Source organism: Mus caroli, chromosome 8 (genome assembly GCF_900094665.2).
Source record: "Mus caroli chromosome 8, CAROLI_EIJ_v1.1, whole genome shotgun sequence".
NCBI classification, from domain to species: Eukaryota; Metazoa; Chordata; class Mammalia; order Rodentia; family Muridae; genus Mus; species Mus caroli.
Window position 1 is genome coordinate 8,223,730 of NC_034577.1, and position 23,075 is coordinate 8,246,804.

General features: G+C 48.3%; 1 protein-coding gene across 1 annotated transcript in view; it reads left to right on the forward strand.

Annotated features, from left to right (window-relative positions):
- Arhgef7 (Rho guanine nucleotide exchange factor 7) overlaps positions 1 to 23,075 on the forward strand; it is a 118,865-nt gene that overhangs the window by 44,762 nt on the left and 51,028 nt on the right. The window contains exons 3-6 of the mRNA XM_029480659.1: positions 10,616 to 10,700; positions 12,004 to 12,134; positions 15,120 to 15,321; positions 20,625 to 20,741. Coding sequence (XP_029336519.1) covers positions 10,616 to 10,700; positions 12,004 to 12,134; positions 15,120 to 15,321; positions 20,625 to 20,741 — 535 coding nt within the window. The remainder of the gene's footprint in view (positions 1 to 10,615; positions 10,701 to 12,003; positions 12,135 to 15,119; positions 15,322 to 20,624; positions 20,742 to 23,075) is intronic.

Consider the following 23,075-nt stretch of genomic DNA (forward strand, 5'->3'; position numbering starts at 1 on the left):
TGGGCAGTTACTGGCTTGGGGTAGGTTCTGAAGGTCCCTTTGAAGAGATGGCGAGGTTGTACCTCTGAGCCGCCAGGTGAGAGTGCAAGTTACAGGCCAGACTGTGGTTGTCACCTGCTGCTGAGCTGGGTTGCTTGTATGGACTGACTCATTTGACCATGTGGGTCTGGGAAGCTTGCTGGGAAACCCTTTCTTAGTCTCAGTGCCATGGGGCCAGAGCAGGAAAAGGAGCAGANACTCTGTATNTGAAGTGTGCTTTACCCTGCCTATAGTTGTTCTATATCAAGGGTGCTTTATCCTACGTTNACAGTTGGCCAGACAGTGGGAAAAGGCATCACTGACATTTGTGCTTTTATTTTCTCCCTAGTCCTTGTGGACGATAAAACAGTGACAGTCATGACAGATGAGTGGCTGTGGAATGAAGGTTGAGATGCACAGGCCTGGCCGAGAGTGGTGGGAGAGAGGGAGGCACTGCTGTGGCACTCTGTGTGCGGGACTCCTGCCTGCAGTTACTCACACACAGTGCTGGGGATGGGACCCAGAGCTTTGTACCAGCTGGGTAGATGCCGTGTCCCTGAATTAGGTGCTCGCCCCCTCCCATGTCTAGTGAAACAGGTTTCTTTCTGGCTGTCCTTTAGTCATCTTTCTGATTTCCTTTGAAAACAGATCCAGAAATAGAGGCCATTGTCTGCTTGGATGTCACATTCCTCTCTTCTCTTGACGCTGTTTGTCCTGCATCTTTGTGTCTTTGAGAACCCTTTGTGTTCTGGGAACCAGCAGAGGACAGGTTCCTACTGAATAAGTAAAACAAACCCCAAGCCTTTGCACTGTGTTTGGATGTGAAGTCTATATATACTGAGTATGTGTTAAAAGTAAAATTACCCAGAATATGTATTTCTGCCTAAATTTATATTAGGCTTTATTGGTGTTTTCTCTCGTAACTGTTCCTTCTTCCATGGAGTGCCTTTGATTCCTGGGGCCTGTGCTACTCTGCTTCTTGGGGAATGATCCCCTTATTCCTCTGGAGAGACAGGGAAGGGGGCTCGTGCCCTCCTGGGCTTCAGTGTGTGGGAACATCACAGACACACTCTCAGGTCTTAGAAACAGCTGCTGAGTGTGGTATTTGGAGCTGGCTAGCTCATCTGTTTGATTTGCTGAGGGCATGGATGGCACCTGTTACCCAGCCGGGGAGGGAACAGCTGACTTCCCAGGAGTACAGAAGATGGGAAGTCTTGGTAGCCAAGAGCAGATATGAGAAACAATGTCTCTCTAGCCATAGTCCTATGGAACTGGGCCTACCTGCCTACCGTTGTGTAGATTGTAGGGTTGTGAACTTGAAGTTGCAGTCTCTGGGGAGGGCCATTGGGCCTTATAAGATTGCTCACTGCTGCCTGTAGTTGGAGAATGGATGCTTTCGTTTTCTTACCTCAAGGTTAGGGGTGGTGAGTGGGTGCCAGAGAGCTTCCTGACCTGTTCTCCTGGGAGTGTTTCTTATATGGGAAACTGTGTGGAAAGCCACCATAGAAAACACCCTGGGTCCAGGACTGATACTTCGCATTGAGTTTTATCTCTGCAAGTCTTTACATGTTTGTTTAAATTGTATTTTGCTAAGCATTTAAACTACCTTATAGACCTGGTGGTACTTCTGAATGTTTCAGTGCCTGTGTTAACATACAGTTAGATGCTAGCTTTCATACTTTCCCAAGGCACTTAGCATTAAAATCTGTTTAGTCCATGTTCAGATGTGAGTTCTCAGATGGCATGCAGCTTTCCTGTTCTGAGGAGTCCGAGCGGAGACATGCCTCATTCACTGTGTCCCGCCCGCCTCTCCAGTGACTTCTAACAAAGATCTGTCCTTCACCTTTATCACTTAGGACTTAGAATTGTTCATTTNTATTCTTTACAAATTTACATATAAGTGTAGTGTATTCTGACTGTGTCCTCTCGTTTACCCCCTCTTCCCCTTTCCCTCCCACTGAATCTTGTCTTTCCAGCAAGTCCCTAGCCTTCTTCATGTCTTTGCCCTGTGACCCCACTGTGTTTAACTAGGGATGCCTGCATAAGTGTAAGTGGGGAGTTAGGTGGGCAGGGGTGACTTACATTGACCAAAGCATCACGTGAGCAGGGGTGACTTGTACTGTAACCCGCCCTCCCCTGGCAGCCATTACTGCCCACAACTTCTCCAGGAGGGCTGAACCCGTATGCATCCCTCCCCGCCATGATGGAGTGTCAATGGTCCCAGTCTTGTACACATAGCTGCTTGCTGTGAGTTCATGGATGTAGACAGCCATGTCATGTCAGGCGATGTGTTTCACAGCACTCCTCCTTCTGTAGTGTCCTGGGCCTTGGGAGGAATGCAGAGCTTCTGTTCAGGGCTGACATTCACGATGACCAGTTATGAGTCTGTGAGTGGTCACTCACTGTAAACAGAGGCTCTAAAAAGAGGCTGAGGAGCGCTGTCCTTTGGGTACACACATATTTAGAAGGCAGTTTGATATCATGTCCGTAAAGCAAGACAACAGAGTAGTTCATCTGTCTTCCCCAACTCCCCTTTAGCTATGACCATCCCAGCCATAAGCTTTTGACCAGGTTTACACACCAGGCACATTTCTTCCCTGTGGAAAAGGCCTAAAACCCTGGCAGAAAACAGTTGGTCATTACTGTGTGTACAGGCAGGTTGGTATTGTAGCTAGCAGGGTCTACACCTGGGTAAGACTGCTGACACTTCTCTGTCAGCAGACCGGAGAGCATCTTTGTGCAAGCCAGCCAGGAGGAGGGAGGCTTCCCAACATAGCTGCTGCTTGTCTCTCTGCCATTTTCTTTTAGTTCCTTTAACAGTCTTGCTGTATAGCACTTGTTGGCCTCCAGGGTGAGATGCTTCTGCCCTATCCATCTCCCTCCCTGCAGGTGCTCGGATTACAGTTGTGTGTCTGTGAGATACAAACCTGCCTATAGTTTGATTCTAGTTAAACAGTTTTGGCAAAGGATTCTGCATGAAAGTGTTCTAATTTCCCATAGCATTTTATGAAGAGGACACTTAGTGTCTGCCCCTCTGTGTCTCTGGAGGTGCTGAGTTTAGGGGATTGGTCTGATGCTGCTTGTATTTTGTGCCCCCAAGATCTGGTTACCCCCTCAAGGATGAGGATCTCCTATGTACGTACCCCAGCTTTTGTTGTATAAACCTTGCTGTGCCCCCGCCCCTCTGCCCTCCTCCCCTAAGTTATCCCTGACTTAATAAAGATCCCTACAGTCTGAGCTGGGCAGAAGTGAGGGGCAGAGAACAGGTTCCTGGCTTTGGGGTCTGAGACAAAGAAAAGCTAGTATCCATTAGAATCTCCTTGTCAGCCTTGAGAATCATGCAAGCCACCACACACAACTCCTCCCCCTTCTTAGTGAGCCAGCCCCCCCTGTGCCCAGACAGTCTTGAAGGCGGTTCATTTTTAAGGGGAGGTGTTCGGCACTAGGATCTGCTCCATGAGAAGTGGAGTGAGGGTCACAGGAGGAAGGCTGCTTGCTGGGGGTCTCAGTCCTCAGACCCTGTTCTCAGAGTCATGCTGGTGAGTGTGCTGAGACCAAATGTGCGCAGATGGGCCTGGAAACCATGTGGAACTGGACAGCAAGACTTACAGAGTGCTGCACGGAAGTGNTCTCTTTGACTTGCGTGACTCTTCTGAAATCAGCACTTGCTGTTCTGTTGACTGTTTCGATGGCATCACCCTGAAGCCCATATCAAGCCTTTCTGGCTGCCCTGGTGTTTCCTGCTCACAGGCTTCCCTTGGAGTTTGTATGGAGTCTGGCTAAAGTGATATTTGCTGTTACTTATGGTTGCTGTGCCCAGTCGTCAGGAAGCCTGCGATCTCTACCTGCAAACTCCCTTTCTTACCACAGCCTCCTTAGCTCTCAGCAGACAAAGAGTGTAGAGTGTTTGAGCTGCCCCTCTCCACAGTCCCTCTGCATTCCAGTCTTTGCTCTGTATGGTTTTGTGGCAGTACTGGACAGTCTTGTGCTCTGTGGTCTGTGGGTTGTTCCCCCAACTCCGGGCCTCTTTAGATGTTGGCAGGCAAGTGTCCTCCAGGGATCAGCTTCCTCAGCCTTGATTATTGTCATTTTATTTACTTTTTGAGATANAGTTTCATTCTACAATAGAGCCTGAGCTGGCTCTGAACTTGTGACCCTTCCTCCCCACTGTGTCAGCTTTCTGTGTAGCTGGAGTTACAGTTGTGTGGCACTATGCCAGGCCGAAACCTGTATTTCCTGATGTAGGGGTAAGGACACTGCCACTCTAGCTGCGCCTGGGGAGCTTGCTGCAGCCTGTTGTGGCTGTCCCAGCTCCCTGGTTCACTTTACTGTAGGGTAGGGCTGCATTGCCTGCCACTTCAGTGTTCGCTGAGGCAGGGTTCCCACCTCACCTCCCACCCTTTCCTGGCACATTGGGAGAGCAGGCTTTATTTGGGAGTTGTTCTCATCTGGGCCTTTGGTGTTTCTTGGATCATGGCTGCTTTGGCACCTGTGTCATCTAAAGCATAAATAGAGTGCAGGTGGGCTGCTCTCAGATCCTCCCGCCTTCTGACCCTCATGCTGACAGTGCTTTGTANCTGTGATCAAGTGCATCTTCTTCTCACACGTGTGCCTTGGTCAGACCGTGGCTTTTATATGGTACTGGTGATCCAGCCCTGGTCCGACAGACACACACTCCACCACTGAGCCCTGTGATAGTAGCCTGCATGCCTGTGCCATCATGTGGGTGGCAGGAAGAGCTGGTGGAGAGTCTAGAGGGCTATCTAGGAGCAGGGCCTTGAGTGTCTGACGNTGCTGAGCTCTGGCTCAGGGCGGGATTACTGACCCCTCTTCCTCTCAGTGTCCGCCCCATGAACTCAGGGACATCTGAAGCTGATCTGCCCTTAGGACCGAGTATAAAGAGGGGTTAGGTGCTGTTCACCTTCTGCAAAATGGCCTGTGGGTNCAGGTGCAGTTGCTTGTGGTCCTTGGTATCATGTGGCTTCATGGGACTGTTCCCAACTGTTAGGATTTTCAGAACCCATCTGCTTCCCCCCAGTGGTCCTCTAAAATCTGATGCCTACTGCTCATAGCCCCTCCCCCATTTAAAATCTTTCATTTTTCACTTTAGCGTGCAGTAGGAGGAAGGAGAACAGTGTTTGCAGTGGGTCTTGAAACACTTGTCCAAACCTGGCCATTGTCATTGCAATGTTCTCACTGCCTTTTAGAGCTGTAGACGTTGTTACTTCCCTTAGGTTTAGCCCAAGCATTTGTCACAACTCTGTTCAGGTCCTGCTGTGGTTGGGTTCAGGTCTAGTGATGGGTAGGCAGTGCTTTGCCAAGTAGAGATAAGGGATGGATAGCAGCTATATGGGGCCTGTGTGACCTGTGGGACTGCACTGCCTCCTGGTATCTGCAACATCGCACTCCCCTCCTTGGCTGGCAGTGTACTGTCGAGGGCAGAGTTCAGATGGCCTGAGTCAGAGCTTATTTCCCCACGTGTAAGATGGTTTGAACTGGAAGGTCTAGCCTCTGCATGCACTGCTGTGACATTTACCCTCAGCAAGCTTATCTCCACTCTGTCGTGACTGGATGCTGTCACTGCCTAGCTGTGCTTTATGACGGTCTCTCCTAGGCCTGGGAAGGGTGCCTGGCCAGCAGTGTGACTGTGTTCTGGACTGTCCTTCTGGAAATTACCAAAGATAATTGACCTTGTCCTTAAGAGTATGTTCCCTGCCATAGTGTTTGCATGTTGATGAAGAGGATCCACAAACAGGATAAGGTTCAATTCTTATCTTAAAGGACAGTAGCTTGTTCAGGGTCATCTTCGGTGAGAGCGCTGTAATTGTTATGAAGCTCTGTCTTTATCCCTGAGGAGCAGTAGGTGGACTTAAGTTCAAAATCTGTAGGAGCCTGGAAGATGAGGAGCCAGGGCTGGATCTCACTGTCTGACCAGTGTGGACCATTTGCATTATACTTAAATAGCACCACTTACTTACCATTCATTGTCAGTCAGTCTTGTTCTGAAATCACAGATTCTGCCTGACAATATGGTAGGACAAAAGTATATTTTTAAACCTTGCAAGCAACACTCCAGAAATATCTGCCAAGACTTGTGTGTGTGTGTGTGTGTGTGTGTGTGTGTGTGTGAGAGAGAGAGAGAGAGAGAATGAACGAATGAATGAATGAATGAATATAGCTTCCTCATAAACCTCTTGTGGCGGAACTGATTGATGTCAAGGTGTTGGGGTCAGTCTGTCCTGTAAGAGGGTCTTCATTCCTATTGAGATGGCGGAGGAGAGACACCTTTCCCTGGCACTTTCTGGGTGTAGCCAGCCANATAAGGATGGCATTTAGTCATTTAGGTCTGAGTCACTCAGCTTGGTTTGCTTTGAGTTCAGTATCTCAGGGTGCATCACATCAGTTTCGTGGTCAGTGATGTTTATGTTTGTGTGGTGGCTGGATAGGCTCTGTCTGTGTGTGGTGCGCTGTTGAGCCTTCTGGATTTTAAATTATATGCAGTGTCTACATGTTGGTTCCTTGTGGGCTCTCCTGCTTCTGTCTAGGTTGGCTTATATCTTGGTAGTCTTGAGGTACTGTTCTCCCTCGAGGAGTGTTCTCATGTCTGCTAATGTGGACGCCACTGATGACTCCTAATACATGGCACACATGGCTTCCAAGGCTAGGCCCTGGCTTCCTTTATCTTTGCGGTGAGGACACAAGGAGTCCTGGGCTCCTCCCGCCAGCCTTGCAGTGCTGTTCCCTTGTGACCCACATTCACGCAGCAAGCTGCTTCTGAACGCTGGCAGATACGACACTGCAGGGCTTTGCTCTTCACGCTCTTGTGTGTAGAGCATGGCTGTGGACACGTGTGCTTGCCCAGTTGCCCAGAGGTGACACTGTGGAGAGTGTAGTACAGGCCAGGGTAGAAGAGTTCACCTAGGTGTTTGTCCTCTTCTGCCTCACAGTCTGTCACCTACTGAAGGACACAGCGGGGTCCTCTGGGAAGGAATACTCCTCACAGCAAATTAGCATATATTAGGGTTTCCTTCCTCCCTCCTTCCCTCCTTCCCTCCCCCCTCCCTCCCTCTGTCCCTCCCTCCTTTCTTTCTTCTGAGTCTCTGTGGAGCATTAGCTGCCAACACTGTATAAGTGCTGTTTTAGATTTGGGGTAGAAGGGACCCTTGTTTGCTAAGGAGTGTGCCAGTACCTACTCAAAATCACCTTTATTTTGCGTCACAGCATCCTGAGAGGAGGAGGTACTGTGTTAAAAGTGCTTTTGTTCTAGCTGGTCAGATGTTTCTGGAAGTCCTGTTTGTTTGGAGTTGGAGGCCTCACCTTGCTGATGGACACTGCTTGTGGACAACTCCCCCACCCCTGTGCTTAAAGCAGAGGCTTCTCTGGCCAGTTCTGCTGCCGCTTGTGGACAACTCCCCCACCCCTGTGCTTAAAGCAGAGGCTTCTTTGACCAGTTCTGCTGCCGGGAGCTAGTTGCCATTCTCCACAGCAGCTCAACTCGGGCCTGTCCGGTCTCATTTGAGGAGCCGGGTCAGAGGCTTGTTGACCCTCCCCACAAGACACCTGGAACTCCATGTGATGGGCCCCAACCCCAGTCAGGCCAGTTGTTTGTGTGCCTGCAGGATGAAGACTTATCTGGGAACTGTAGTGAGGAAAAGTCTTACAGTGCAGTAAGCCTGGGTTAGAGATAGAGGAGGTCAGAAAATTGTGTCCTGATAGGACAGTTCTGGGGTGGATCCGGTCTTAGCAACTGTGCCAGGTAGGTAGGCTTCTGTGTGGCCTACTGTTGTTTTGATTGAGACAGTGTTACAGTTTGCTCAGAAGTACTACATCTGGGGCCGCATGTGAGCAGGCACCTTCATGCCAGCCCACAGGATCACCTCGACGGTGACAGCTTATCAGGTAGACACTGGGCAGTTGATGCCACATTTTTCCTGTTTCGTGCTCTTGTACAAGAGCACAAGCCTGTTACTGCATTTGGATANCATTACTAACCATAAAATAAGGAGTATGCCGAGGCAGAGCACTTGAGAGGTCTGGAAGAAGTTATGGCAGGAGGTGGCAGCTAGGCCAGATTGACTAGTCTAGAAGACTAGATAGACTCTAGTCTTTGAAGATCTGGAAATGTGGTTAGTTTTGACCTGTGGATCCAGGGTCACAGGCTTCTACTAAACCTGGATAGACGGACCGTCATGGCAGGAGATGGGCAGGCAGATGTGCACTTCTGGTCTACGTGGTGACGGTGGCCTACACCTTCCATGCACTGTGAAAGCCAGCCTCCCTGCNAGCCTGTGCTGTTAGCCCAGTGTGCNTCCAGGCTGTGTGTTCTGTCCTGGACACCTCATGGCTCTGGGCGCAGTTTCGGTGTGTTACTGGCTGGTTTATGAAAGCTGTTTCAGGGAAGGTCCTNGGCCTCTCTCCTGGTTCCTTTGGCACAGATGCTCTCTGAATTAAAGGACTTTTGCTTTTTGTTGGTTAGATTGCTGTTTAGTGAAGTAGTCCGTTCTGCTCCTTGGAAAAGCAGTCCTGTCTGAATGCTCTCAGGCTTAGAGTGTGCCTTCTGGTTTGTCTCTTCTCATTGTTGGGTTTCCTGGGGAGGAAGGTAGTGGTAGGCTCACTGAGTTCTGACGTCATGCTGAAGCCCATTGGCAGGCAGNTGCAGCCAGTCAGGTCCTCCGTGGTATCTGGGTAGGAGAGCTATATAATCCTGGGATAACAGGAAGCTTCCCATATCTCACATCCTGTTGTTCTGGGGTTTGTGACTTGCTGCCTTGCCATAATGAAGGTTAGTGGACATTTGTGTGTGTGTTTCTTGGGGACTGTGCCGTAGCTTGAGTCTTCCAGGCACAGGGTTAGAATTGAGAGCTGAAGAATAAACCATCACTGCAGCAGTTTATAACTCAGGGGGCTTCACGTTTGCATGAGAAAACAGGCCTAGGCAGGACAGTCATTTTATTCTTTAAAAAGATATAACTTAACTCATATGGGACTCTTAAAAATCTGAACAGGGAGGGAGGTAAGCTTAGACAGAGTTCCCATTTGGGCTGGCTTTCTGTTGGGCACGGGTGTTACAGCCCAGGAATCAAGACTGTAGTCATAAAGGTTCGGAGGGCTCTGCCTGGAGGCTCAGAGGATGACCGACTGTCCCAAGGAGACCAGCGGTTCCTGACACATTACCGTTTGTGCTTTGGTTTGGTTCTTGGGAACTTTCAGCAACATCCTTTTTAGAACAGTTTTGACCCTCAGCCTCCTTTTTGAGCTACATCTGACTCTCTGGATGAGCGACCCACAGATCCACTCAGTCCTGGTCAGGTATACATTAACTAGGCAGTGTGAAATGTGTGGTCTGGTCCTCTTCTTTGGGCTTTACGAGCTAGGGTGGAATGCACACATCAACACTGGCACAAAGTTTTCCTGTGATAAATGTACTTGGGGGATTTCTGGAGCTCAGTAAGGCTCAGGCCGCTCCTCTCCTTCAGGAAGGAAGATGAGTAAGGCTCAGCAGGAAGGGGAAGGGGGACGGTGTGGGAGGCAGGAAGGGGGCGGAGGAGGGAGTTCCTGGCACTGAGAAAGACTGCAGACCGGAGGCGAGGAGGGCAAGGTACAGTGCCAGCCCACAGGTGCTCATCCCAGGCAGAGAACCAAGATGGTTCCAGTTTGCTTCAAGAGAGAAACAATATGGGATACGTTTTGGCATCCAGGCTTTTCTTTCTATAATTTGTACCAGTGAGGTTTTTCTAGGATACAGTGTTAGAGGATTTGATTATCAGAATGTGAGTGTTTTAGCATATCTGCAAGCAGGCACATGCACACACACACGCGCGCGCGAGCCTCAAAACAAAAGCCAGACGTGTTTAACCAGGTCATCTTTTGTATGTTATCTCTCCTAGATTTAGGTTGGTGGTACATCCACATAACACACAAATGCACACACAGTGGTACACATACACATATGTTCACACACATTTGGTTTTCAGAGGTCTTATAACCAGGCTAGCTCATGCATCTTCTCTTCCTGCCTTAATCTTGTGGTGTGACTGACTTGGGGTCAGAATGGGCTGCCTATAGCCTAGGTTCTTCAGAACTCTGCTCAGAGGCCCTGCCCTGTCTCTCCTCTGGGATCCACTCTATCTCCCACCTGTTGGCTGCCATCTTCTGCGCTTCCCTGTGTCTGCGTGGCCTTGTGTGCAGTGGGGTGAATTTAGCTTACCTNCCTCCCATGCTAGAAGAGAGCATCTTTGCCATGTCCATGGGCTTTTATGGTCTAAGGAGAGAGGATTACAAGCTACCATGAGCCTTTCCTGGGTACCATTAACTGTTGGCTCCTGGCCCACATCCTGGCTTTCGCCTCACCTGGGTACTAAAGGGAGCCAAGTTAGGTTTGGTACTCTTCCAAGGGCTTGATGCCCCATAAGGAGATCCTCACAAGGGACTTCCAATGGACTCCTTTCCCAGGGAGCCACTTGGAGGCTGTGCTGTCTGTTGGGTTTTTCAGACAATGCTGCTGACCATGTGAAACCGCATATTGTCGGGAGTTTTGTTTATTCTGTGCTAGCATAAAACCCAGTACTAATTTTCTTGCTTTATTTTCTCCTTTCAGACTTTTGATGCAAATGATTTGTATCAGGGGCAGAACTTTAACAAGGTCCTCAGCTCCTTGGTGACACTAAATAAAGTGACAGCAGGTAAGACTCTTTAAGTGTCCTCCCATTGAGGATGTGAAGGCTCATGGCTTTGCTTTTCTGTCCTCAAGGTAAAATGAGCGTTTGTTCATTGAGAGAGAAGCTGCTTTGGCATTTNGCCTTTTGCTGATGGTGTTCTGTGATTCTGGGGCTGTGAGTGCTGGGGCAGCACTTCCTGGTGCAGGGAGCCTTCACTCCTCAGCACGCTGCCCTTTCCCTCAGCCCTGCATCTCCTGCCTCCTGACTTTACAGCAGGAGTGGGGGCTGTTGGTTCAGAACACTGGGGTGTGCCACTGCTGGGGTGTGGCTGTGTCTTCACTGGTACACGGTTAAGATTCAGAGCATGTGGTACTTTCACACTCCTTACCACTCACAATGTTGGTGTCTTAGTCAGGGTTTCTATTCCTGTACAAAGCATCATGATTAAGAAGCGAGTTGGGGAGGAAAGGGTTTATTCAGCTTACACTTCCATAGTGCTGTTCATCACCAAGGAAGTCAGGACTGGAACTCAAGCAGGTCAGGAAGCAGGAGCTGATGCAGAGGCCATGGAGGAATGTTACTGGCTTGCTTCCCTGGCTTGGTCAGCCTGCTCTCTTATAGAACCAAGACTACCAGCCCAGAGATGGGCTCTCCCTCTCTTGACCACCAATTGAGAAAATGCCTTACAGCTGGATCTCACGGAGGCATTTCCTCACCTGAAGCTCCTTTCTCTGTGATAACTCTAGCTTGTGTCAAGTTGACACACAAAACCAGCCAGTACAGTTGGTTTCCAAGTCCCTTGTTTAGTGTGGCCTTGAGTCCCACAATGATTTTTGGTCAGCGGTGGGCTGTGCTGTGGTGCATGCCTGGGTAGCCTCTGCCAGCTACTTCTGTGTGTGCTGTCTTCAGACATGACTGGCTTATATGACATGTGGCTGTTCATCCCTGCCTCCACGGTGTGGCGTGTGTGGCGTGTGGTCTTGGAGAAGGGCACGTGTGCTGTGTGCTGGAGACTTAAGTGCCTGGCAGTTCCTCGTTGAGCAGTTCCTGTTGTTCCAGACATCTATAGACTGGTGTGCAGACTGTTGTGAATGACATTAGAGAACCAGTAAGTCAGTCCTCTGCAGNCTGCTCCTGGAGAGGTAATTGGGGGATGACCACGTCATTTATGGAGCAGAAGAATCTGCTCTTTGTTAGTGTGAATGGCCTGCTTTGTTGTGGACTTCTGGTGTGTCCCTCCACACTGGCCCGGTTTTAGACCCAGTGTGTGTTGAAGGCACATGGTATCGGGCCTTCAGCACTTCTTCTGTGTGTTCCACCTTTTCAGACATTGGACTAGGAAGTGATTCTGTGTGTGCTCGGCCTTCGTCCCATCGGATAAAGTCTTTTGATTCCCTGGGATCCCAGTCTTCACACAGTAGGACTTCAAAATTGCTTCAGAGCCAGTACCGAAGCTTGGTAAGTAAGATGTTTTATTATTTGATTCAAAGACATTTTGGGCACAAGGGTCTGCAAAAGTGCTTGGGAGGATGCTTGCGCTCACGCAGATGGGATGTGGAGCACCTTGGGCTCCTGGCGTTGCTGGGTGGCTCCTGCTGTGGTGTGGTGGCGTGTGCTTTTCACTGGACTCCACAGATACTGAGCCAAGTGCTCTTGGACACTTGTTTATCTGGGTTTATCCTGAAGGCTGCAGCTGCTTCTCTAGAGAGGTGAATGCTTTGACATCCAGCCCTCAGGTAATTGCTCGCTGTGCACATGAATTTGAGAATAAACATCGCCTTTATGCATAAGCCTGGCTCCACAGAGAGGGCATGATTCAGGAGCCTGTTGCCAGGAGAACAGGGCAGGACCCAGGTTGTGGGGCAGGCACTACAGTGAGGATGCACAGCACTCAGAAGCGCTCAGGGCTGTGTTCAGCTGTATCTTTATGTCTCTTTTTGTTTTTAACATTCCGCTGAAGCCACCCAAACTCAGTCCCGTGAACTCCTTAAGACTCCCCATTACCAGACCCCACAACTTCCTTTTTGAGTTACGTTTGAGCACATGGGAAACTGTGGCCTGTTAAGCCTTTGGAAGGACTTGCTCATTTGACTCATAGCAGGAGTGCTTCCAGTTTCACTGAGACTCTTGGGGAATCGGGACTGCCATCCCACTGGCTGGAAAGATTGCATGGTGGGGCATCTGCTAAGTCGTGCAACTCCCTTAGAGCAGAAGACTGAAGGCAGTTCTTTCTCTGCCTAAAGCCTGCCCCCTAAACCTTCCTCAGTCAGCTCTGGCTGCCCTGGAACTGAGAATGTGTGTGTAGGGGGAGGAGGTTGCAGCCTCTGTCCTGGTGCTGCTGGGGGGATGGCGCCCTCGTTCCCCAAGAGGAAATGTGAAACTTCTCAGAACAAGAAAACCCACAGTTGGCATGGTGAAAGGGACAACAGGTATTTCTTGCTCAGAATCTAAGTGTAGATTTCTGACACATTCCTCTTATGTTTTTAAAAGCCATTTTACTAGTGTGTAGGCGACTCTCAGCACGAGCTACGTGCTCTGTGGGCTTCGGATGAGGGTTTTCTCATGGGTGAGACGCACTGTCACGCTTTGTCTTTAGAACTCTGCTGATGCTGTTGAATGTCTGGGTCTGAGTGTCCATCCACTGATAGCTGAGTGTGGCTCTCAGCGTGGCCGGGTTAGTGTGAGCATCACTCCCCATGTCCCTAGTCTCTGGGAGGAATGACTAGATTGTAATGGCATTTCCCCCTTTCTTAGAGCTGGGGACCCTAGACTCTGGTGTTTTCCTGACACTGCTCTGGTACCAGTCTCCAGGTTGGCAAACTGTGCCGTAGGAAATTATGCCAAATCCACTCACAGTTTTATTAGTACAGCATCCATGGAAGATGTCCAGGCTCCTTCAGTGCCTTAGATTTCATCCTCCTGGGCCATTTTCTAAACCACTTGGGACGTGTGAGAGTGAAATGCTCTTTCTGCTGTGTTAGCTTCCTTTCATCTGGAGTTGCTCATCATTGACCATCGTCCACTGAGCACCCTTTTCTGAAAAGAATGAAGTCCTCTGTGCAGTGGGGGACATCTTCTGTTGTGTCTTTTACACTGTGGCAAGGGATGCTGTGGGGTCCTGTGCCAGTCTGCTGCTTGAGTGGGTGGAGGGCCAGAAAACACCAGTGTGCTCACATCGGGCCAGTAGGGAGGAGGCTAGGACTCCTGGCTAGTCTTCATGGATGCCAATGGGCTGTGGTGACAGGGCATCCTGTTAGCCTTGGCTCACCCCAAGAAGCAGGTCAAATGAGCCCACAGTGCAGTAGATGGTGTGTGGATCTGGTCCCTAGAGATATAGGTGTAGATTTTATGTGTTGACTCTGTTTCTGTGTGGTGGGGAGAGGCTGGTCTAGGGGTTGTCTTTTTGGTCGCTTGATGGTAGATTTATACTTCTGAGCCTCTCCAGAGCCTCACCAAGCTGGGTGGAAAGAGAGATGATACACACACACACACACACACACACCCATACACACACACACACACACACACTAGCCTGCCCTTCTCTGTTCAGAGGCCTGGAAGTGCTGTCTCTGAGCACCATCCAGGATGTGAGGTGCTGTTTTTCTGTTACTCTTTCTGGAATAAATGCTTTTTAAAACCTTAAAAGGAGGGATCTTTGTACTGAAGGGCATGTTGTTTGGTGTAAGTTTGTAGAACTCTTTTGGAGATCAGTTTAGAAATATCTGTTAAAGTTTAAATGTTTTTATGATTTAACATACTTTTTTTTGTATTTGCTATGAAAAATGGATGTATGAATATTTTTAAGGCAGCCTTTTATGAGATATGAGAAACACTGTGGAGTATATAAACAAACATTGGGAATAACCTAAAAATTAGTGACTCAAGTGTACATTGTGGCTTTATGTAGTTGGAAGTATGTCCACATGTATAGAGATTAATTTTCAAGGTAGAGATAGGCACAGTGATGGGGGAGGGGAGGGGGGAGGGAGGGAGGGAGGGAGAGAATGTGCAAGCTCGAACATACAGGAGCGAGCAAGGAGCCTGCCTGCCTGCCTGCCTGCCTGCCTGCCTGCCTGCAGGAGTGGGAGTACAGAGTCCCTTCCCTCCTGGGTTGCAGTCTGACAGTGGTCAAGGTGCACAAGGAGATCAGGAGCTTTAAGCTTCTTAAAGACACTTTCCTACTGTTTGTTTATTTTTGAGGCAGAGTCTTGCTTTGTAGCACTGGCTGGCCTGGAACTCAGATCCACGTACCTCTCTGTCTCTGCTCGGCCTCGTGCTGGGAGTAAAGGCATACACCACCATGCCTGTTGCTTTCCTGCTGCTGGAGTTTGGAGCATTTCTACAAACGTGTTGGCCATCTTTATGACAGTGAAGTGTAACTTTTATCGGAAAGTAGACCATACTTCATGGAAATTTCTCCCACTCCTCCCACCTGTCTTCTAGGACATGACTGATAACACCAACAGCCAACTCGTAGTACGAGCCAAGTTTAACTTCCAGCAGACCAATGAAGATGAACTCTCCTTCTCAAAGGGTGACGTCATCCATGTCACACGAGTGGAGGAAGGAGGCTGGTGGGAGGGCACACACAATGGCAGGACCGGCTGGTTCCCCAGCAACTACGTTCGAGAGATCAAGCCAAGTGGTGAGTGGCTGAACCTGACTTTGGGAGAAGCCTAAGATGTGACTGTTCTAGTCTTGAGTGCCTGTTCTCCATTAAGTGCAGAGAAAGCGTCTGGTCTTCAGTGGAGTGAACTTCATCTTCCCCTGTACCTTGGGATGCTGGATAAAGGCCCCATAATTATAAACTGGCTTTGTATCAGATCATGACATTTCCCAGTTGTTTTCCTAAGAAAAACCTCTTAGGTCTGTTAATTGTTGTCTCTTGCTTTTTGAGACAGAGTCTCTGGACATGATGTCCAGGTAATCTTGGAACTCCCGAGCTCAAGTGATTCTCCTGCCTCAGCCTTCTGAGTCACCAGGTTCACAGGTGTGTGCTCCTGTAGCCGCCACATGCTTGTTTGTGTTGTCACCAGTCTGTGTTGTCACTAGTCTGCGTTATGTTAAAACTGGTGCTTTCCAATGGCCTGGGCCGGGCTGGGTTTTATTACTGTCATTGATAGATTTCTTCAACCAGTTAGTCACAGGCAGCTATTTTCTGCCATTTTTTTCTTTGGAAATATGTTGATTTTCCTGTTTCCTGTTATTGACACTTCATTCATGACAAGTCTTTCAGGGGTGAGTAGCAGCTTTCAGCCCATTTTCATTGCCACTTAGCTGTGATTTGTGTCTTGGAATCGAAAGCTCTGTGTCTGGGGAGAATGGTTTAATGCACGCTTGTCATCAGTGCCAGGCTGGTGAGTCGGAGCTCAGCGACTTGGGCCAGCAGTACTGAGTTTCGTTGTTCATGAGACTTAGTACTGTCCTTCCTGATGCTGGCATCCCTTGGTTATTCTCTTGTATGGATCACTGCTTGTGTCAAGGACAAGCCTGGGGAAGATGGCGCGCGCGCGTGTGTGTGTGTATGTGTGTGTGTATGTGTGATCCTGCTTTCTTGTTGCACTTGGTTAAGATTTTCTTGTTAAAATAAAAAACAAGTAAAAAGATGTCATAGGCAGGACTTTTATGGGAGAGTCCCTCATGCTGTAAGCAGGGTCCCTTGGGTGTAGAGACCTACTCAGGGGAGGTAGTTGTTCAGTCTGGTTTGTCTAAGTCATGTGGCTGTATCTGAGGTCTCTGAATTGCTGTAGTAAGAGTGTCTTGTGACATTTTTACTTCTCAGATACTTCTCCTTGCAGAATTTTTAGTTCACCTAGCATAAGAAATGCCACTAGGTGAGCATGGCAGTCCCAGAGTCCTCTTCACATGACTTGTGGAAATATTTCAAAGAGATATAAATTTAATGTTGTCTCTTGGCAGCATGCATAGAGTGTGCCTTGCATTTGGGGTTGCTGTTGCATTTTGGGTGTGGAGTGTGGGGAAAGAGGAAGCTTCAGGAAGGGCCAGTGTTGTGTGTGTGTGTAAATGCCAATTCCTTCACACCACCCTCCTTCTTACGCTTACACCTTATTTATGAGTTTGTGTTTCTGTACCAGTTTAAAGTGTACCCAGGCTACCCTGGTGTCAAAGATGTATATTGGGGACTGGGGATGTGGCTCAGTGCAGAGCACATACCTAACTTGTATGGCCGCTGGGTTTGATCCACAGCACACCCCTCTTCAGGAATACTGTTTTCAGTGAGGCAAGTTGAATTCATAGTTTTTGTGTCAAATTGAGACCTACAGGTCCCCCCCCCACCTTGTAAATACAAGAAATACTGCAATTTTGCATATTAGTGTTATGCTGGATGCCCTCTACTTGACAATGAGACAGGAGAGTAGCCTCTTTTGGGACTAGCTCCTACTTACAGAATTCTCTTAATATGAGTTGATTGTAAAAAAAAAAAAAAAAAAAGTTAAGCCAGTCTGATTCTAAATATTGGTAGTTCAAGCAGATTGGTGTAAAAACACACTATTAAAAAAAAAAATTCAACAATGTCTTTGTAGCCAGCAGTTGAGTTAGATAGTCACATTTTAGTATTGTATTTTCCAGTAGTTTATTTGGTTTTGTAATCATGGGATTGGATTCTGTTTATAATTTATAGTTGGTGCTTAGTGTTCTGAGCAGAAAACTGCCAGTTTGAAAGCACCCCTGACTGAAGCTCACGGGTCACTTCTCACTGAACAGCACCCCTGACTGAAGCTCACAGGTCACTTCTAACCGAACAGAAGCTCGAGTCCATTTCCCTGGCTGAAACTTTTTACTTTGCATCCCGCTTTGGTTTGATTTACAGCTTTTGTGCAAACAAAAAAGCCAAAGGCTTCTTCTGTTTTCTTCCTCCCCCTCAGCTGCCCTGCCTCTCTCAGAAAGGATGACAGTGACTGACTGTCTCCCTCGTGTGGTGAGACTTGGCCCACGCCTGGCTTGTTTTCAGTTTTTCTGTGAACACAGACCATGACCAAAAGTAACTTGGGGAGGTAAAGGACAATTGTGTTACTCATTCTATCCATAAAGGCAGGCTCTCAAACAGGGAAGGAACCTGGAGGCAAGAACAGAAGCAGAGGCCATGGAGGGGAGCCGCCCTTACTCAGTGGGTGGAAGCAGTTTTGTTTCTTTTCTTCTTAAAAAAGATTTATTTATTTATTATATGTTAGTACACTGTAACTGTCTTCAGACACTTTTTTTTTTCTCTCTCTGGCCCCTCTTGTTCCAGCCCAAAGATTTATTTATTTATTATATGCAAGCACACTGTAGCTGTCTTCAGATCCCCCCAGAAGAGGGCATCAGATCTCATTACGGATGGTTGTGAGCCACCATGTGATTGCTGGGAATTGAACTCAGGACCTTCAGAAGAGCAGTCAGTGCTCCTAACCGCTGAGCCATCTCTCTAGCCCCCAGGAAGCAGTTTCTTTAATGAGATTTTTTTTTTTCCCAGACGGCCTTAGCTTGTGTCAAGCTGTCAAACTTTGCAGCACAGACCTGTCCAGGAGTCTGTAAGAATCTTTAATTGGCAGCCCATAATGTATGTAGCGTCTGGTATGTACAGTGCTACAGAAGGTGCAGAGTTGTTATGCAGCTTTTATGTGCACCATTTTTGGATGTGTACTATGTATGGATTTCTATTGTGTTTTAGCCATACAAGCAGTGTGTGTGATTAATACACACACATATCCCTCAGTTCAAGGGAGAAGGGAGGAGGAGACAGGAGGTTCAGGGGGCCAGTGGTACTGGCTTTACTGTTGCAGAATGAATGTGGAGGCACAAGATTAATGTGTAGTCAGCATGATTCTGTGCTTGTGGCCACAGATGACCATCCTAGGGGCTGATCTGGGCTGCTGAGAACAGATGTGAATGGTCAAGTGCTTAGAGGTCCTGTTTTACATGGGGTTTCATGTTACCCAGGTGCTTTAAGGGAATTACATCCATATGCCCTGTGTGCTCAGAGTCCTGTCCTTCCTCGAAGTCTCTAAGCCAGTTGGTAGAAGCATCAAGGCTGATTTTTGTGATTATTGTCATCAAAAGGTTCTATTTTGCTTATTGTACTGGGTCCTCAGGAGTGCTATAAACTCTACTTTGGGCCTGTCCCTCTGTGTCCTTTCACACACACACATCTGTGCTGATACTGAGTTTGTGGACACTGTGTTTGGAATGAGGAATGGCTCTTGGTAGTCCTCTTGCTGTAGTCCTGCTTGCTTTTAGCAGAGCTCTGTGAGGTTGGCTGCAGTCTCTCTGGTCGTGGGGGCTCCATGGACATGGCTCATGGCCTTTGAGAGCTGATGGTAGGATGTGTTAGTACACAGGGTCATAGACTTCCCATCTATCCTGTGCTTTGTAGCAGTCCTCAGAGGGAGTAGGAGGATAGCCCACCCATTCTTTCTGGTTCTTGTTCATTAACACTGTAGCCTGAAACTTCATTGTGAAAAACTTTCTCTTGGTTCTTGTAGTAAATACTGAATTTTATTGACTAGGTGATGCCTCCTTAGGTTTAAATAAAGAAGAGAGAAGAGACTTTAGAAATTCCATGCTTTGCTGTTAGATTGTAAGCTCCTGTGCTGGCCGAGCTTACAGGTGTGCTTTCTCCAAGGGTTGGGGGTCAGTGGTCACTCTTGACCACTTTGTATCCTTGCCCAAACTCTAGATTTTCCAGGCTTAAATCACTGCTACCACGGATACAAAGTGTCTCACAGCTTAGACTCCCGGTCCCCGGCTGAGTCTGCCTGTGGAAAGGATGGGTCTCAGCCAGAAGCACTGGGCTCCTCTGTTTACTTACACTTAGGGAAAGAGAGTAGTTTCTTTCTCCACCCTATAGGCAGCGCTCCTCCATCCAGAGAGAATGCCTTCTGTTTGTCATTTCTCTCAACTGTGTGCGAAAACTTGACGGTGAGCTACTGCATGAGCATTTAGGCAAGCAGTCCCATGGTGGGGAACTCAAGGGTAAAGCTTGGCTTTAGGACCTGTAGCCTGGAAATGTTGGGTATGGAAATAGTCTGAGAGCCTGGTGCTATGAGATGGTAGTGGGAGGAAGTGTGAGCAGAGAATAGGAGAGTCAGAGAGAGACTGGACAGGTGCCTCCTCACACTCAGAGGGATAGAATTCCTCTGCTCAGTGACCAGAATTCACACAGCAGGATTATTACAGGGAGGCAATAATGGAGTATCTGGGGTGGAAAGGTGGCAGTGTCTTCCATCCTGACCCACAGAGCCAACAACACCCCAAGATCAGTGGATCCATCCCCTCTCTTCCGCCATTACAAACAGTGGCAGGTAGACTTCCCTATCCCAGAGAGCAAGTAGGAGACATGCACATGGAAGCCCTGCTAGATACAGACAGATGGACGACACAGAACACTGCTGCTTCCATGCCTTCTCCCGGGAGCGTGGGGAAGCTGTGGATGGTGGCAGGTGGCAGCATCCTAAGCATGGACCACTTACAGGTGTGCTGCAGGCCCAACAGGAGTCTCTTGCTGAGTGAATCTTTTCTCCCGTGTGTCTGCATCCGTGTTGGTTGTTTAGAAGCCTATCACCTGCCACTGTTTTAGCTGTGGAATTCCCAGAACTCTGGGTCTTGGTGTTTTGAGCCTTATATGCCTGCTAACATTTCTCTAATTCTGCTTGTGGAACATTTTATATTTATGACCCTGTGAAGCTGTAGGTGTAGCTGAACTTTTCCTGGCACTGCCGAGTGTACTTTCTCAGATGCTTGCACTCCAGCCTGGGAGACTGGGGTGGGTGAAAGAGTGACCTTGGGTTCCCAGCGTGAGGAAGTGGTCTGCTCCTCAGCAGTGTTCTAGGCCCGCCCTTCACCTCCTCTCTCGGGTTGGTGTTTAGGGGAGGCGTTGGCATGTAGGCCTGCTGGGATTGTTACCTTGGCTTTGACCAATAAAGTCTCCTTCTACTTTTTTAATTGCAGAGAAGCCTGTGTCACCCAAATCAGGGACCTTGAAGAGCCCTCCCAAAGGGTTCGATACGACTGCCATCAACAAGAGCTATTACAACGTGGTGAGTAACTGCAGACAGCGTCTCATGTGTCCTAGAACAGGAAGGCGTGTTCTGCACAGACAGGACTGCAGTCTTGTCACAGTCAGGTGCTGTGGCTATTGAGTGTTTAAAAGTAAGTCTTAAAAAGGTGAAGTGCATGACTTCAAATCCTTACATACTTCAGGTGCCAGTGGGCCTAGTTGGAGTAGATTAGATATCCTTTAGTTTTATATGTTCTGGTTGGTTTTGTTTTTTTGCTCTTGTCTTTCTTGAGATCACTGTATCTGTATCAGTGTCCATGGAGTTAGAGGCATTACTTAGACCAGTGCTTCTCAATTTGTGAGCTGTTATTCTTTCACAGGGGTCACCTAAGACCATTGGAAAACACAGATATTTACATTACAATTCATAACAGTAGCAAAGTACAGTTATGAAGTAGCAACAGAATTCTGTGGTTGGATCACCACAACATGAGGAACTGTGGTAAAGGGTTGGGAGTCACTGCCCTAGAGTATCTGACCAGTAGAGAGCTGTTATTTATTTATTTATTTATTTAAAAAAATCTTTTAGATCTTCTTTAGACCTTGGCTCGCTCACTCTTTCTTTTTTTAATATTTATTTATTTTATTTATATGAGTACATTGTAGCTGTCTTCAGACACATCAGAATAGGGCAGCAGATCCTATTATAGACGGTTGTGAGCCACCATATGGTTGCTGGGAATTGCTCTTAACTGTAGAGCCATCTCTCCAACCCAACCAGACAGGTGTTATTTATAAAGTAGTGCCCTTGACTCTCCTGCTGTGGTTTTGCTGGCCTTCAGCTGCCTAGCTGAAACTCTGACATGTGATAAGTGCTGTCAGCTGTCAGGTCAGGTTCTTGCACCTGAAGCTTGTCCCTGTGGTGTGCACTCAGCTCTTGACTGGATGTCCTGATGCTGGCAGCCTAGCTAAGGTGCTGATGGTGTGGTGCTGATGGTGTGGTGCCGTGGAAGGGGTATTTGTGCTGGCTCTTATTGTCCTTGCTGCTTAGCCATGGAGTGGTTGGGAGATGAACTGCTGGCTGTCGGAGGATTGACCTGCAGTATGCTGTTGATACTGCTAGCATTGGCCTTGCATGTGAAGAGTTTGCAGTTAGCCTCTGAGTGCCTGCTGAAGTCCTGTAGAGGTTTCCACAGTACCAGGCAGCACATTTAGAAACAAAATGCATGGCAGATTCTATTTGTAGGCAGGTATCCTGGTGGTTTCTGAGTATGTTCATGAGATCCTAATCTAGTGACTGGATCATGCAGTTATAAGAGGCATGCTTATGACATGATCTACTTTGTCTGAACTTGGTGTATCCTGACAGTGAAACTACTGGCTCCACCCAGAGCATGATGATGGCAGGCTCTTTCCCATGAGGATCCAGCAAGGACTTGGATGCCCTACTCCAAGACCCTTACCAGTTTAGAATGTGTCCTCACTCGTCACTGGAGTCTGCTCACTTAGCAGCTTCCATTCTGAGCATATTGTGCTGCTAAAGGAAGTAACTGATGTCTAGTGTGGAAAGAATGCAGTGTGGCTTTCCCTTGACATACGTATGCAGACTGAGTGATAGGGCGCAGTCAGTAGTTGTGATCTACCCATGTCCGAAACAGACACATTGGAAGCTGGGAGACACTCCTGTGCTTTCTCCTATGTTCCTGAGTGGCATTGGGCTTATCCTCTGCTCCTGCAGCCTCTTGAGTGCTGGGCCACAGAAGACAGAGACTAGTGCAGACACTGCCAGCCCAGGTCTTGCTTCATCTGATCTTTTGCCTTTCACTTTGGTCAAGATTTCTTTTATATCCCACATCTCTAGTTACTTTTCTGTTTCTTTGAAAAGACACTATGACCAAGGCAACTTGCAAAGGGAACTCTTTCCTGGGTTCTCAGTTCCAGAGGGCTACAGTCTGTGATTATCATGGTGAGGAGCATGGTGGCAGGCAGGCAGGCACTGGGGCAGCAGCTGAGTGCTTACCCCTGATCCTCAAGAAGGAAGGAGGGAGAGAGGGGAAGACGGGGAATGAGAGGAAGAGAGAGGGGGAAAATGGGGGAGGAGGAAGCTCATACTAACTGGCATGGCCTTTTGGAACCTTAAAGCCTGCCTGCCCCCAGTAATACACCTTCTTCAACAAGGCCATCCCTCCTAAACCTTACTGGGGACTGAGCATTCAGATAGGAGACAGTGTCGGACATACTCATCCTATGGCTTTGGGTGTCTGACAGGTGAGCTTTAAGAGACCTGCAGCAGGAGTTCCTGGCTCTCCTGGGAGTGCCTCACTTCTTGTGTCCTAGCCACAGTTTCTGGGGAAGTTGGACACCTGCCAGCTCCTGCAACACATTTTCTCCCTGCTGTTTCT